This window comes from Bombina bombina, chromosome 3 (assembly GCF_027579735.1).
Source record: "Bombina bombina isolate aBomBom1 chromosome 3, aBomBom1.pri, whole genome shotgun sequence".
Classification (NCBI taxonomy): domain Eukaryota; kingdom Metazoa; phylum Chordata; class Amphibia; order Anura; family Bombinatoridae; genus Bombina; species Bombina bombina.
Window position 1 is genome coordinate 603,354,114 of NC_069501.1, and position 14,731 is coordinate 603,368,844.

Here is a 14,731-nt window from a genome sequence, read left to right on the forward strand (position 1 = left end):
GCATATCAACGTAGAATCTAGCACAAACTTACTTCACCACCTCCATAGGAGGCAAAGTTTGTAAAACTGATTTGTGGGTGTGGTGAGGGGTGTATTTATAGGCATTTTGAGGTTTGGGAAACTTTGCCCCTCCTGGTAGGAATGTATATCCCATACGTCACTAGCTCATGGACTCTTGCTAATTACATGAAAGAAATTGGTCTGCATGGCTGTCGTCCCAGAAGGAAGCCTCTTCTAAAGATGATGCACAAGAAAGCCCGCAAACAGTTTGCTGAAGACAAGCAGACTAAGGACATGGATTACTGGAACCATGTCCTGTGGTCCGATGAGACCAAGATAAACTTATTTGTTTCAGATGGTGTAAAGCGTGTGTGGTGGCAACCAGGTGACGAGTATAAAGACAAGTGTGTCTTGCCTACAGTCAAGCATGGTGGTGGGAGTGTCCTGGTCTGGGCCTGCATGAGCGCTGCCGGCACTGGGGAGTTACAGTTCATTGAGATAACATGTACTGTGCCAACATGTACTGTGACATACTGAAGCAGAGCATGATCCCCTCACTTCGGGAAACTGGGCAGCAGGGCAGTATTCCAACATGATAATGACCCCAAACACACCTTCAAGACGACCACTGCCTTGCTAAAAATGATGAGGGTAAAGGTGATGAACTGGCCAAGCATGTCTCAAGACCTAAAACCTATTGAGCATCTGTGGGGCATCCTCAAACGGAAGGTGGGAGAGCGCAAGGTCTCTAACACCCACCAGCTCCGTGATGTGGTCATGGAGGAGTGGAAGAGGACTCAAGTGGCAACCTGTGAAGCTCTGGTGAACTCTATGCCCAAGAGGGTTAAAGCAGTGCTGGTAAATAATGGTGGCCACACAAAATATTGACACTTTGGGCCCAATATGGACATTTCCACTTAGATGTGTACTCACTTTTGTTGCCAACGGTTTAGTCATTAATGGCTGTGTGTTGAGTTATTTTGAGAGGACAGCAAATTTACACTGTTATACAGACTGTACACTCACTACTTTACATTGTAGCAGTGTCATTTCTTCAGTGTTGTCACATGAAAAGATATAATAAGAGATTTACAAAAATGTGAGGGGTGTACTCACTTTTGTGGGGAGAGAGACAGACTCACAGGAACGGACAACTGGTTCAATACCATTGTTAGCCTGTTCTATAGCGATTTACCACCTGGGTGCAGCTTTTTAGCCAAGTAATGCTTTTCACAGAGTAGAACTTTCCTGTAGTATTTCAGTCTGACCCCCACCTACTACGGTCAGTCCATCGCTCTAATACCAAGCAATTCCTCTCTGAACAAGAAACACAGCAACCCCAGACAATCGTTTCGGCCTTCATTGGGCCTCGTCAGTGAGGTGTAACCATATTCCTCTAAGCACACTGAGCAAGGAGTCCACATCTGGTTGCCCCTCTTTCCCATAGGGAGACTAAATACATATAGAGAAGTGCACTCACAGGAACGAACAACTGTCTCAATACCATTGTTAGCCTGTTCTATGGCGATTTACCACCTGGGTGCAGCTTTTTAGCCAACAATGCTTTTCACAGAGTAAAACTTTCCTGTAGTATATCAGTCTGACCCCGCCTACTACGGTCAGTCCAGCACCGAAATACCAGGCAATATATATATATATATATATATATATATATAAAAATCGTATATTATTTATTTTGTCCCCATTTCCTGTTATTCCATTCTGAAATAGTGAGCTTTTCAGCTCCTGTTAGAAATGGAAGTGCAGAACACTTTTATATTCCAAAGAGCCACTGGCTGCCCACTCTAGTGATCTATTTATAACTGTCCCTAATTGGCCACAATAGAGAAGGTAACCTAAGTTACAACACGTCAGCTCCCTTTGTTTTATAGACACTAAAAGGTTACACTTATTTTATTATTATTTAAACAGCTAATGAAACTTTAAAAAATACATCTACATGTTATTCAGACTAATCTTTTCTTTGAATGCATCATTCCATCTAGCATTTATTTAGTGTTTAATGTCCCTTTAAAGTCCATCTAAAATATTACTAACTTTCAGGATCTGATTATGAAAAGTTTACCATCACTTTAATGTCCTATAAACCTACTATCTGGATAACTATTTTGCTGTACTCTTGAACAAAAGCTTATTTGATAACCCTGGGAAATGATTTGCAATACCCCTGGATCCTGAACTGATTTCTCCCACGTGAACAGAGACTGGCATGGGGGCCACACCTTCATGTTGTCTTGGGAGATGGGGTAAACTTCTTGAACTGATTGTTTTTAGACCAAGAAGAGCTGGACTTCCAGAGTTCTGGCTACTTCAGATCTTCTTGGACTGTGGTAGTAACAGCATATAGTCCAGGCCCAAATAGAGATTTACCCTGGAAACTGAGAGAAAGCAGTCTCCACATAGATACCATAGCAGCCCAAGATTTAAACAACAAAGCACGTCCATCTTTACCAGTCCAATAATTCATGCTGTCGTCTGGGAGACTGGCTTACATGTCGTCGTAAGCTAAACTAATTTTGTTCTTTATAACATTTTTGTCTTGAAAAAGGCCCACACTGGGGCTGAAACGTTGACAATTATTGTACTGTATATTCATTTGAAAATAAAATTGCACTGTCTTGCTGTAAAAAAAGTCCTGTGAGTGCCCTCCTTCCATCTACAAGTTACAACACACACATATATATATATATATATATATATATATATATATATATATATATATATATATATATATATATATATATATATATATATATATATACACACACACACACATATATATATACACATACATATACAAATTTACATACACACACACACAACAGAAAAAAAAAAGAATTTTATAGGTACTGGCAGAAAACTGCCAGTACCTAAGATGGCCGCACTAATTCGAGAGGGGGGGTTTAGAGAGCTGTTGGGAGGGATCAGAGAGGTTGGAGAAAAAGAACAGGAAATAAAAAAAAAGTCTTAAATTTGTATATTGGCAGACTGGAGGTGACCAGTGTGTGTGTGTGTGTGTGTGTGTGTGTGTGTGTGTGTGTGTGTGGGGTGAGGGGGGTGAGGGAGGGAAGAGAGCTGTTTGGGAGATAACAGGGGGTGGAAAGTGTCAGGTGGGACAGTAATCTCTACACCAGTGTTTTTCAACCAGTGTGCCGTGGCACACTAGTGTGCCATGAGAGATCCTCAGGTGTGCCACGGCAGATTAAGGACTTGTGTCCGAAACGTTGCTGATTTTTTTGATATTGGCTCAATAAAGAAATTCATTCATTGAACTTGGTAGTGCGACTATCATCTTTTGCTATATTGACTGGGGGTATTGTGCAGTGCCCCTGTGTTTGCACACCTTGGATCCCAGGTGCTGGACTCTTGAAACTTTTTACGGCAGACTGACAACAGTGTGACATATTTTTTAAATATTGCTTGTTTTTTACTCTGGGCCGTTTTTTTATTTTGAGTGAGATGATGACTGAGCATAACTGTGCAGTGGCAGCTCGCCTCGCCGACCCATGTTCACACTTGGAAGGGGCCTATTTTCGCGCCTAAATGCGCATTAGATTTTGCAGCTTGAGACATCCAGTTTCCCTGAAGGAGTCCCCTGAACACTTAGGACCTCTCTAAAGGGTTTTTGTGCCTTTCAAAGTCGTTATATGGGCAGGTAGGGCCACAGCAGAGCTGTGGCAGTTTGTTGTCACTGTTGAAAAACATTTATATCGGTTTTTGTTTGGATCCGGTTTTGAAACTAAGGGGTTAATCATCCATTTGCAAGTGGGTGCAATGCTCTGTTAGTCTATTATACACACTGTAAAAATTTCATAAGATTTACTGCTTTTTATCACTGTTTTTCAATTTCTGACAAAATTTGTTTCTCTTAAAGGCACAGTACCGTTTTTATTTTTTGCTTGTTTACATTTATCAAAGTGTTTTCCAAGCTTGCTGGTCTCATTGCTAGTCTGTTTAAACATGTCTGACATAGAGGAAACTCCTTGTTCATTATGTTAGAATCTCTTAGAATGTGTACCAAATGTACTGATTTCACTTTAAGTTATAAAGATCATATTCTGTCTTTAAAAGATTTATCACCAGAGGAAACTGACAAGGGGGAAGTTATGCTGAAGAGATTCACTCTTGCCACCTATCAGCTATCCATATCCCAGGAGTAGAGAACTGGGAGGCGGATTTTCTAAGTCAAGTGGGAGCTCCATCCGGAGGTGTTTGCACAGTTGATTCAACGTTGGGGCAAACCAGAACTGGATCTCATGGCGTCTCACCAGAACGCCAAGCTTCCTTGTTACGGATCCAGGTCCAAGGATCCCAAGGCAGCGCTGATAGATGCTCTAGCAGCGCCTTGGTCCTTCAACCTGGCTTATGTGTTTCCACCGTTTCCTCTGCTCCCTCGTCTGATTGCCAAGGTCAAGCAGGAGAGAGCATCAGTGATTTTGATAGCACCCGCGTGGCCACGCAGGACTTGGTATGCAAATCTGGTGGACATATCATCCTTTCAACCATGGACTCTGCCTCTGAGGCAGGACCTTCTACTTCAGGGTCCTTTCAACCATCCAAATCTAATTTCTCTGCGGCTGACTGCTTGGAGATTGAACGCTTGATTTTATCAAAGCGTGGTTTCTCCGAGTCGGTCATTGATACCTTAATACAGGTGCGAAAGCCTGTCACCAGGAAAATCTATCATAAGATATGGTGTAAATATCTTCATTGGTGTGAATCCAAGGGTTACTCATGGAGTAAGGTCAGGATACCTAAAATATTATCTTTTCTCCAAGATGGATTGGAGAAGGGTTTGTCAGCAAGTTCCTTAAAGGCAAAGATTTCTGCTCTGTCTATTCTTTTGCACAAATGTCTGGCTGAGGTTCCGGACGTGCAGGCGTTTTGTCAGGCTTTAGTCAGAATTAAGTCTGTGTTTAAACCTGTTGCTCCGCCTTGCAGTTTAAATTTACTTCTTAAGGTTCTTCAAGGGGTTCCGTTTGAACCTTTTCATTCCATAGATATTAAGCTCTTATCTTGGAAAGTTTTGTTTTTAGTAGCTATCTCCTTGGCTCGAAGAGTTTCGGAGTTATCTGCTTTACAATGTGATTCTCCTTATCTCATTTTTCATTCCGATAAGGTAGTGTTACGTACCAAACCTGGTTTTCTACCTAAGGTGGTATCTAATAAAAATATCAATCAGGAGATTGTTGTACCGTCACTGTGTCCTAATCCTTCTTCAAAGAAGGAACGTCTTTTACACAATCTTGACGTGGATCGTGCTTTAAGTTTTATTTACAAGCTACTAAAGATTTTCGGCAAACATCTGCATTGTTTGTTGTCTACTCTGGACAGAGGAGAGGCCAAAAGGCTTCGGCAACTTCTCTTTCTTTTTGGCTAAGGAGTATAATACGCTTATCTTATGAGACTGCTGGCCAGCAGCCTCCTGAAAGGATTACACCTCATTCTACTAGAGCGGTAGCTTCCACATGGGTTTTTAAGAATGAGGCTTCTGTTGAACAGATTTGTAAGGCGGCGACTTGGTCTTCGCTTCATACTTTTCCAAAATTCTATAAATTTGATACTTTTGCTCCTTCGGAAGCTATTTTTGGGAGAAAGGTTTTGCAGGCAGTGATGCCTTCCGTTTAAGCACCTGCCTTGTCCCTCCCTTCATCCGTGTCCTATAGCTTTGGTATTGGTATCCCACAAGTAATGGATGATCCGTGGACTGGATACACCTTACAAGAGAAAACAAAATTTATGCTTACCTGATAAATTTATTTCTCTTGTGGTGTATCCAGTCCACGGCCCACCCTGTCATTTTAAGGCAGGTGTGTTTTATTTTTAAACTACAGTCACCACTGCACCCTATGGTTTCTCCTTTCTCTTGCTTGTCTTCGGTCGAATGACTGGTAGTGGCAGTTAGAGGAGGAGCTATATAGACAGCTCTGCTGTGGGTGATCCTCTTGCAGCTTCCTGTTGGGAAGGAGAATATCCCACAAGTAATGGATGATCCGTGGACTGGATACACCACAAGAGAAATACATTTATCAGGTAAGCATAAATTTAGTTTTTTTGCAAAAAGGTGTGCTGAGTTTTTTAAAGAATGATTTACATACAGTGCATGCTTGTGAACACCTTTAAAGTGGATATTTAAGTTCCTCCTGTACTTGATTTATTTTGTCCGTTATGTTTTTGTATCTTATCACAAGTCTTTGTCAATGTATACCCCTATACCTCCCTGTACCCAGCGCTACAGAATTTTACTATACAAAGAAATGATAAAAATAATCAATTAGGGCTAGATGTAAATGAGTACTGTGGTCTATGAGTTTACCATCTACTAGCATGTACCAAACACAATTTTTTTACACAAAAGCAATGGACATATATAGCAAAGTTGTTTACTAGGAAATCTCATGAGATCACAGCAAAGCATAGCATGACCTCAACACTGCTGATGGGTTATCCCCCCCCCCCCTTACTTGCAGCTTGACAGTAGCATAAGTATAACAGTTACCAGAGCACTATTGCAAGCTAAAGAAATCTTGAGGTAAACTATCTTCCTTTTTTACATAGAGATTTCAGGTGATATTTTGTTTTTCCAGCTTTTTACAAATATGCTGCATCACTTTCAAGTGATTTAGCATATGAGTATTATGTGCCTTTAAGATTTGTGAGCACCTAGTATTACCCCTCCATCTCTATAAAGCCATACTCCCACACATTATAGCAGGCACATTAGAGCCATGCATTTTCTGGGGGGTTTTGTTGTTAAAATTAAAAACTTTAATCATTATTTGGAAATTGAGTAAATAAATGTATTTAAAAAGGTATAATTTCTTTACAGATTTATATATATATATATATATATATATATATATATATATATATATATATATATATGTATGTATTCACTCCAGCTAATTTTAACAGAAAGCTTCTTACACTACCTCTCATTCCAAATAATGAATCATATTTCTCAAAAGATCTGTTTGAAGGAGCGACAGCTAAAAGAAGTGACATAACAAAAGAGTGACATAAGTACTGTATCAAAAGAGTGACACCTACAAAAAATAAAAAAAATATTTCAAAGTGACACAATATAAAAATTAAAGATATTTCTGAAAATTCAAAGGAGGGGTAGTCTAAAAGGGGTTGATGGAGATTGTTTTTAAGATGCAGGGGATGATAGTTTTAAAACGCAGGAGTAGGGGTATATAATATAATTGAGGCAGATGGTCAAGTAGTCTTCAAGGGACATGTGTTTAAGTAAGGGGTCAGGTTGTCTTAAAGGTACACAGTATAGGTAGTTGTAAAGGGCAAGGGAAGATTTGTAGTATTATAGGGGCAGGGGAATATATGTATACAAATGTAAAAGGAAATAGCCTTAAAGGTAAAAGGAGGAAGTAGTCTTAAAGGGTTATCAATAGTCTTTAGTTGTAACCTTCCTGATACCAGTCACACAAAAAAAAGTTTTAATCCCCCTTAATACCAGCGACACAGATAGTAATTTTAAATTTTCCCCTTAACCCATCTCCTTTAAGACACTATAACCTCTATTCCTTTAATAAACACACTACTAACTACTATGTAAACAACAACACTTACCAGTCTCTAGTCAGTTTCATTCTGTGGATATCTTTCAAAATTCCCATCATATCAGCAAAACTATTGGACTTGGACATACACAGAGAGTCCTCATCATCATCAGACATGTTGGGCTCAATTTGACGTTGCTGGCTGATGGTGGAATCCACAAGCGAAGCAGATGAGTATTCAGATACATCCAGCTCGTCCTCTTCTGTAATGTCACTGATCACAAAGGAGGTCGTCGACTGAAAGGAGGTTCCAAAGTCAGCAAGGGTGGGGTCCAAGTCCACATTTCCAGAGAGAGAATCTGATGTCAAGCAAGGAGCAGCTGGAAGACAAAACAATACACGCAACTGCAGTACTTAGAGAAAGTGAACTCTTCATTGCAGGAGTTGACAAATGTATTTCTATTTGGGAGCAAATTTAGAATACTTAGGGAGCAGCTCAAAGCAAATTTGCTTTGCTCTCTTGGTATCCCTTTCTGAAGAGCATACCTAGACCAATAAACTGATAAAAATAAACAAAATAAATAAAATAGTGGTATATGAGGATATACTGTACAACAAAGGAGTCTCTTAGTCTTCTCCTTAAGTCCCAACATGCCTTATTGAAGGGTAATGTTCAATATTGTTAACCTCATGTATGTATGCGGGGGGGGGGGGGGGGGGGGGGGTATACAATAGTATATTGCTTGACACTTGTCCACTGATGTGCCTGTAAGAAGTTTATGTTAATTTTTTAATAACATTTTTATATCCTGACCGGAGGTGTGGCTGGTTATGGGCCTATCATAACACTCTAAGCGACTAAAGTCTAAAGGCTAAAAGGACTCTTGTGGGGCAGTGTATCCTCATTTGTGATACTTTATCTTATTGTTTATTTTTATCACAGTTTATTGGTGTATCATTTGATTGTGATTTATATTTTGTTACATTTGTACACACTATTTTTTATTGATTTTAACACTTCTTTTATTTAAGAAGTGCTTACCTAGGTAGACTCAGGACTAACATACCAAGAGAAGAAAGCAAAATTTGGCAATAGAAATAAATTGAAAAGTTGTTTAAAATTATGGGCTCTATTTGAATCTTGAAAGTCTAATTTTGATTGTACAATCCTTTTAAAACAGTAGAATTCAATAATTAGGTGCATAATAAAGATACAATGCAATAACACCTACTTTTAATTAAGTAGATTTTTCCCACAAATTTCAAAATTTACTTCAGTTTGTTGGACTCCAGCATCACGTGACAGCCATCAACCAATCACAGACATATGTATACAATGAACTTTGTTTGCACATGCTCAGTAGCAGCTGGAGCCACAGAAAACATGCAAAAAACTTAACTGTGCACAGTTTGATAACAGTAGTAAACAGGAAAGTATCTAGGGCTGCAACAACTAATCGATAAAGAAAATCGTCAACGATTTCCGTTACTGATTAGTTGGTTAACGATTCGTTTTTGAGCTAGTTCGGTGGGACACTGTTCTGTTTGGCGCTGCAGCGTCATCTTACACCTCCACCTTAGTGTGTGCAGAGTTGTGCATTGGCGCAACTGTGATCTTTCCCCCCTCCTACAGCAGCGTGCATTGTCGGCGGTGCCAGTTTTTTAATTTATTGATTTTTATTACCTGGTTGATCCTGTCTAACAGTGTCTTTCTCCATTTATTTTTATTATTACTACTATATAGAATCACTTTTATAATTAAGGTCTCTGTTGTGATTCATGATATACTTGTGCTAAATAAAGGTTTACTTCTATTAACTTAAAGGGGCAGTCAACACCAACTTTGTTAGATAATGCCTTTACTACCCAATTCCCCAGCTTTGCACAAAAAACATGGTTATATTAATATACTTTATAACCTTTAAACCTCTAAATTTCTGCTGTTTCTAAGCCACTAAGACAGCCTCTTATCACATGCCTTTTTATCAGCTTTTCACAGCAAGACACTGCTAGTTCATGTGAGCCATATATATAACATTGTGCTAACGCCTGTGGGTTGTGGCAGACACTGCACTAATTGGATAAAATGCAAGTCAGTAGATAATAAATAAAAATTCATGTGATCAGGGGGCTGTCAGAAAAGGCTTAGATACAAGGTAATCACAAAAGTAAAACGTATATTAATATAACAGTGTTGGCTGTGCAAAACTGGGGGAACAAAATGTATGCTTACCTAATAAATTTCTTTCCAGATATGGAGAGTCCACGACGTCATTCCAATTACTAGTGGGAACGTCACTTCTAGCCAGCAGAAGGAGGCAAAGAGCACTACAGCAAAGTTGTTAAGGGTCACTCCCCTACCCATAATCCCCAGTCATTCGACCGAAGGGAAATGGAAAAAGGAACAACACAGGTGTAGAGGTACCTGAGGTTTAGTAAAAAATAACTGTCTTAATTAAGGGTGGGGTCGTGGATTCTCCATATCCAGAAAGAAAGAAATTTATCAGGTAAGCATATATTTTGTTTTCTTTCCTAAGATATGGAGAGTCCACAACGTCCTTCCAATTACTATTGGGAACCAATACCCAAGCTAGAGGACACAGAATGAATAGGGAGGGAGAACAAGACAGGCAGACCTAAACAGAAGGCACCACCGCTTGAAGAACCTTTCTCCCAAAAGAGGCCTCAGCCAAGGCAAAAGTATCAAATTTGGAAAAAGTTTGCAGAGAGGACCAAGTTGCAGCCTTGCAAATCTGTTCCACAGATGCTTCATTTTTGAAAGCCCAAGAGGAGACAGCCCTAGTGCAATGAGCTGTAATTCTCTGAGGCTGCAGACCCGCAGTCTCATAAGCAAAACAAATTATACTTCCCAACCAGAGGGAAAGAGAAGTAGCAGTAGCCTTCTGACCCTTACGCTTTCCAGAGAAACAAACAGGGCAGAAGACTGGCGAAAATCCTTAGTCGCCTGTAGGTAGAATTTTAGAGCACGCACCACAACCAAGTTGTGCAACAGACTATTTCCTGATTAATATTTCTATCCGAAACCACTTTAGGAAGAAAACCCAATTTAGTACGAAGAAACGCCTTATCCACATGAAATATAAGGTAAGGTAAGGTAAGGTGAATCACACTGCAAAGCCGAAAGTTCTGAAGCTCTCCGAGCAGAAGAGAGCCATAAGAAACAAAACTTTCCAAGATAACAACTTAATATCTATAGAATTGCATTGGCTCAAACGGAGCCTGCTGCAAACCTTTAAGAACTCCAAGGAGGAGCAACAGGTTTAAACACAGTCCTAATTATTACCAGGGCCTGACAAAAAGATTGAACATCTGGCACCTCTGCGGAAGGAGCGCTAACGGAGGAAACAGATATGCTATACCGAAATCACAAGGAACAGCCAGAGCATCTATCAGAGCGGCCAGTTCCTGGAATGTGGATGGCAGATAGACAACAATTGTGAGCTTCCGCCGACTGAATAATCTGTGCCACCTCCTTCATGGCAAAGGAACTCTGAGTCCCTCCCTGGTGGTTGATGTAAGCCACTGAGGTTATGTTGTCCGATTGGAACCTGATAAACCGGGCTAAGGAAAATTGAGGCCAAGCCATCAGAGCATTGTAGATCGCTCTCAACTCCAAGATGTTTATGGGGAGAGCAGACTCCTTCCGAGTCCACAAGTCCTGAGCCTTTAATGAGTCCCAGACTGCTCCCCAGACTAGCAGGCTGGCCTCTGTGGACAGGATTCACCCAGGAAGGTCTCTGGAAGCATGGGCCCTGAGACAGATGCTCCTGGAAAAGCCACCACGGGAGAGAGTCTTTTGTCGACTGTTCTAGAGTTATCCTCTGACACAGATCCGAATGGTCTCCGTTCCATTGTTTGAGCATGCATAACTGCAGAGCTCTCAAAATGGAATCAAGAAAAGGGAATGATGTCCATGGAAGCGACCATCAGACCAATTACCTCCATACATTGAGCTACTGATGGCCGAACAGTAGACTGAAGAGAGAGGCAAGAATCTTGGATTTTCTGATCTCTGTCAGAAAAAAATTCATAGATAGGAAATCTATTATGGTTCCTAAGAAAACAACTCTTGCAGCTGGAACAAGGGAACTCTTCTCCAGATTCACTTTCCATATGTGGGAATGTGGAAAAGACAACAAGTTTGCTTGTTGAAAAAAGATGGCGCCTGAACCAATATGTCGTCCAAGTATGGCGCACTGCAATTCCCCGAGACCTGATCACTGCCAAGAGAGCTCCCAGAACCATTGAGAAAATTCTGGGAGCTGTGGCAAGGCCAAACGGATGAGCCACAATCAAATAGTTTTTCTAAAAAGGAGCTTGGACTTGGAAGTAACAGCTGACCAGGATTTTAGCCATAAAGCCCTGCGGGCCAAGACAGTAAAGTCAGACATATTGGCTCCCAGTCTGATAACTTGCATGATAGCATCAGAAATAAAGGAATTGGCTAGTTTGAGAGTCTTAATCCTGTCTTGGATCTCCTCCAACAGAGTCTCAACTAAAATTGATTCAGACAAGGCGTCGCACCAATAAGATGATTCTGTGGCAACACAAACTGCAGTTTGCCAATGAAGACCTTAATGAACATACATCTTTTTCAAATAAGCCTCCAGCTTTTTGTCCATGGGATCCTTAAAGGAGCAGCTATCCGCTATAGGAATCGCAGTTCACTTAGCCAGAGTAGAAATAGCCCCTTCTACTTTAGGCACCATGAATCTTTAATGGAGTCAGCAACAGGAAACATTTTTTTTAATGACGGGAGATTGGGAGAAAGGTATCCCTGGCTTCTCCCATTCCTGTGAAATAATCTCCATCACACGGTCTGGAACAGGAAACACTTTCACAGAGGAAGCAACATCATAGTATTTATTAAGTTTTCTAGACTTCTTAGGGTTGACAACGACAGAAGTATCAGAGTCGTTTAAAGTAGCCAATACCTCCTTTAACAATACACAAAGGTGTTCAAGCTTAAATTTGAAGTTAACTTCTTCAGTATCAGATGAAGGAATTATACTGTCCGAAACTGAAATTTCACCCTCAGAGGCTACCGATGTATCCTCCCCATACTTATGAGGGAGGGCAACCTGCGTAGCAGTAGATGGGACAGAAACCTTACTATCTTAATGTCTAATTTTCCTCTTGTGTTTTCCAAGCATAGGAAAAGCAGATAATGCCGCAGAAGATACCTGTTCCGCAAAATATGCAGGCAAATAAACTCCTCCAGGAGGCTGAGAGGAAATGCAGAGCACTGTATGTGACGCTATTGAGGCTTGGGACGTTTGAGGAGAAAGCTGAGGCTTAGCTTGAACAGCATCATCCTGAGAGACATTTGGCTCAGCGGACAAAAGCTACATTTATGCTTACCTGATAAATTTATTTATTTATTGACACGGTGAGTCCACGGATCATCTAATTACTATTGGGAATATCACTCCTGCCCAGCAGGAGGCGGCGAAGAGCACTACAGCAAAGCTGTTAAATATCACCTCCCTTCCCTCCAACCCCAGTCATTCGACCAAAGTAAAAGGAGAGAAAGGAAGCAACAAGGCGCAGAGGTGCCTGAGGTTTATAATACAACAAAAAACCTGTCTTAAAAAACAGGGCGGGCCGTGGGCTCACCGTGTCAATAAATAAATAAATTTATCAGGTAAGCATAAATTTGGTTTTCTTTCTAATGAAAATCTGTTCCACAGAAGCTTAAATTTTTGAATGCCAAGGAAGAGGAAACAGCCCTCATAGAATGAGCGGTGACTCTCTCAGGGGGCTGCTGTCCAGCAGTTTCATAGGCCAAGCAAATTATACTTTTCAGCCACAAAAAAAGAAGTAGCCATAGTTTTCTGACCCTTACGTTTCCCATAGAAAACAACAAACAGAGCTGAAGACTGGCGTAAATCCTTAGTCGCCTGTAAATAATATTTCAACGCCTGCACCACATCTAGGTTGTGCAGCAGACACTCCTTATGAGAAGGGGGGTTAGGACACAGAGAAGGAACAACAGTTTCTTGATTAATGTTCCTATTTGAAACCCCCTTAGGAAGGAACCCCAACTTAGTACGCAGAACTACCTTATCAGAATGAAAAATAAGATAAGGGGATTCACACTGCAACGCCGAAAGTTCTGAGACTCTGCGGGCAGAAGAAATTGCAACAAGAAACAAAACTCTCCAAGATAATAACTTAATATCTAAGGAATGCATAGGCTCAAACGGAGCCTGTTGAAGAACTTTAGGAACAAGGTTAAGACTCCAGAGAGGAGTAACAGGTTTGAACACAGGCCTGATTCTGACCAAGGCCTGGCAAAAAGATTGCACGTCTGGTACATCCGCCAGATGTTTATGCAACAAAATAGACAAGGCAGATATTTGACCCTTCAAAGAACTCGCAGATAAACCCTTTTCCAGACCCTCCTGGAGAAAGGACAAAATTCTAGGAATCCGAACTCTACTCCAATTCACACCAATGCAGATATTTACGTCATATCTTATGGTAAATCCTTCTAGTTACAGGCTTTCGAGCCTGAATCATGGTCTCAAAGACCGACTCCGAAAAACCACGCTTAGATAAAATTAAGCATTAATCTTCAAGCAGTCAGCTTCAGAGAAACTAGATGTGGATGAAGGAAGGGCCCTTGAAGTAGAAGGTCCTTCCACAATGGAAGTCTCCAAGGTGGAAGAGATGACATCTCCACTAGGTCTGCATACTAGATCCTGCAAGGCCACGCCGGTGCGATGAGGATAACCGACGCCCTCTCCTGTGTGATTCAAGCAATGACCAGAGGAAGGAGAGCGAATGGAGGAAATAGGTATGCTAGACTGAAATTCCAAGGGACCGCCAGAGCATCTATCAGTACCGCCTGAGGATCCCTCGACCCATACCACGGGAGCTTGGCATTCTGACGAGATGCCATGAGATCCAGATCCGGCTGTCCCCATTTAAAAAACAATTTGGCAAACACCTTTGGATGAAGTTCCCACTCCCCCGGGTGAAAGGTCTGTGTGCTCAGAAAATCCGCTTCCCAATTGTCCACTCCTGGAATGTGGATCGCAGATAGACAGCAGTTGTGGGTCTCTGCCCACTGCATAATCTTGGCTACCTCTGTCATGGCCAAGGAACTCCAAGTTCCTCCCTGATGGTTGATGTAAGCCACTGACATTATGTTGTCCGATTGAAAC

General features: G+C 41.1%; 1 protein-coding gene across 1 annotated transcript in view; it reads right to left on the reverse strand.

The window, feature by feature from the left end:
• Positions 1–14,731, reverse strand: part of MTFR1L (mitochondrial fission regulator 1 like) — an 80,512-nt gene that overhangs the window by 12,332 nt on the left and 53,449 nt on the right. The window contains exon 5 of the mRNA XM_053707206.1: positions 7,612–7,921. Coding sequence (XP_053563181.1) covers positions 7,612–7,921 — 310 coding nt within the window. The remainder of the gene's footprint in view (positions 1–7,611; positions 7,922–14,731) is intronic.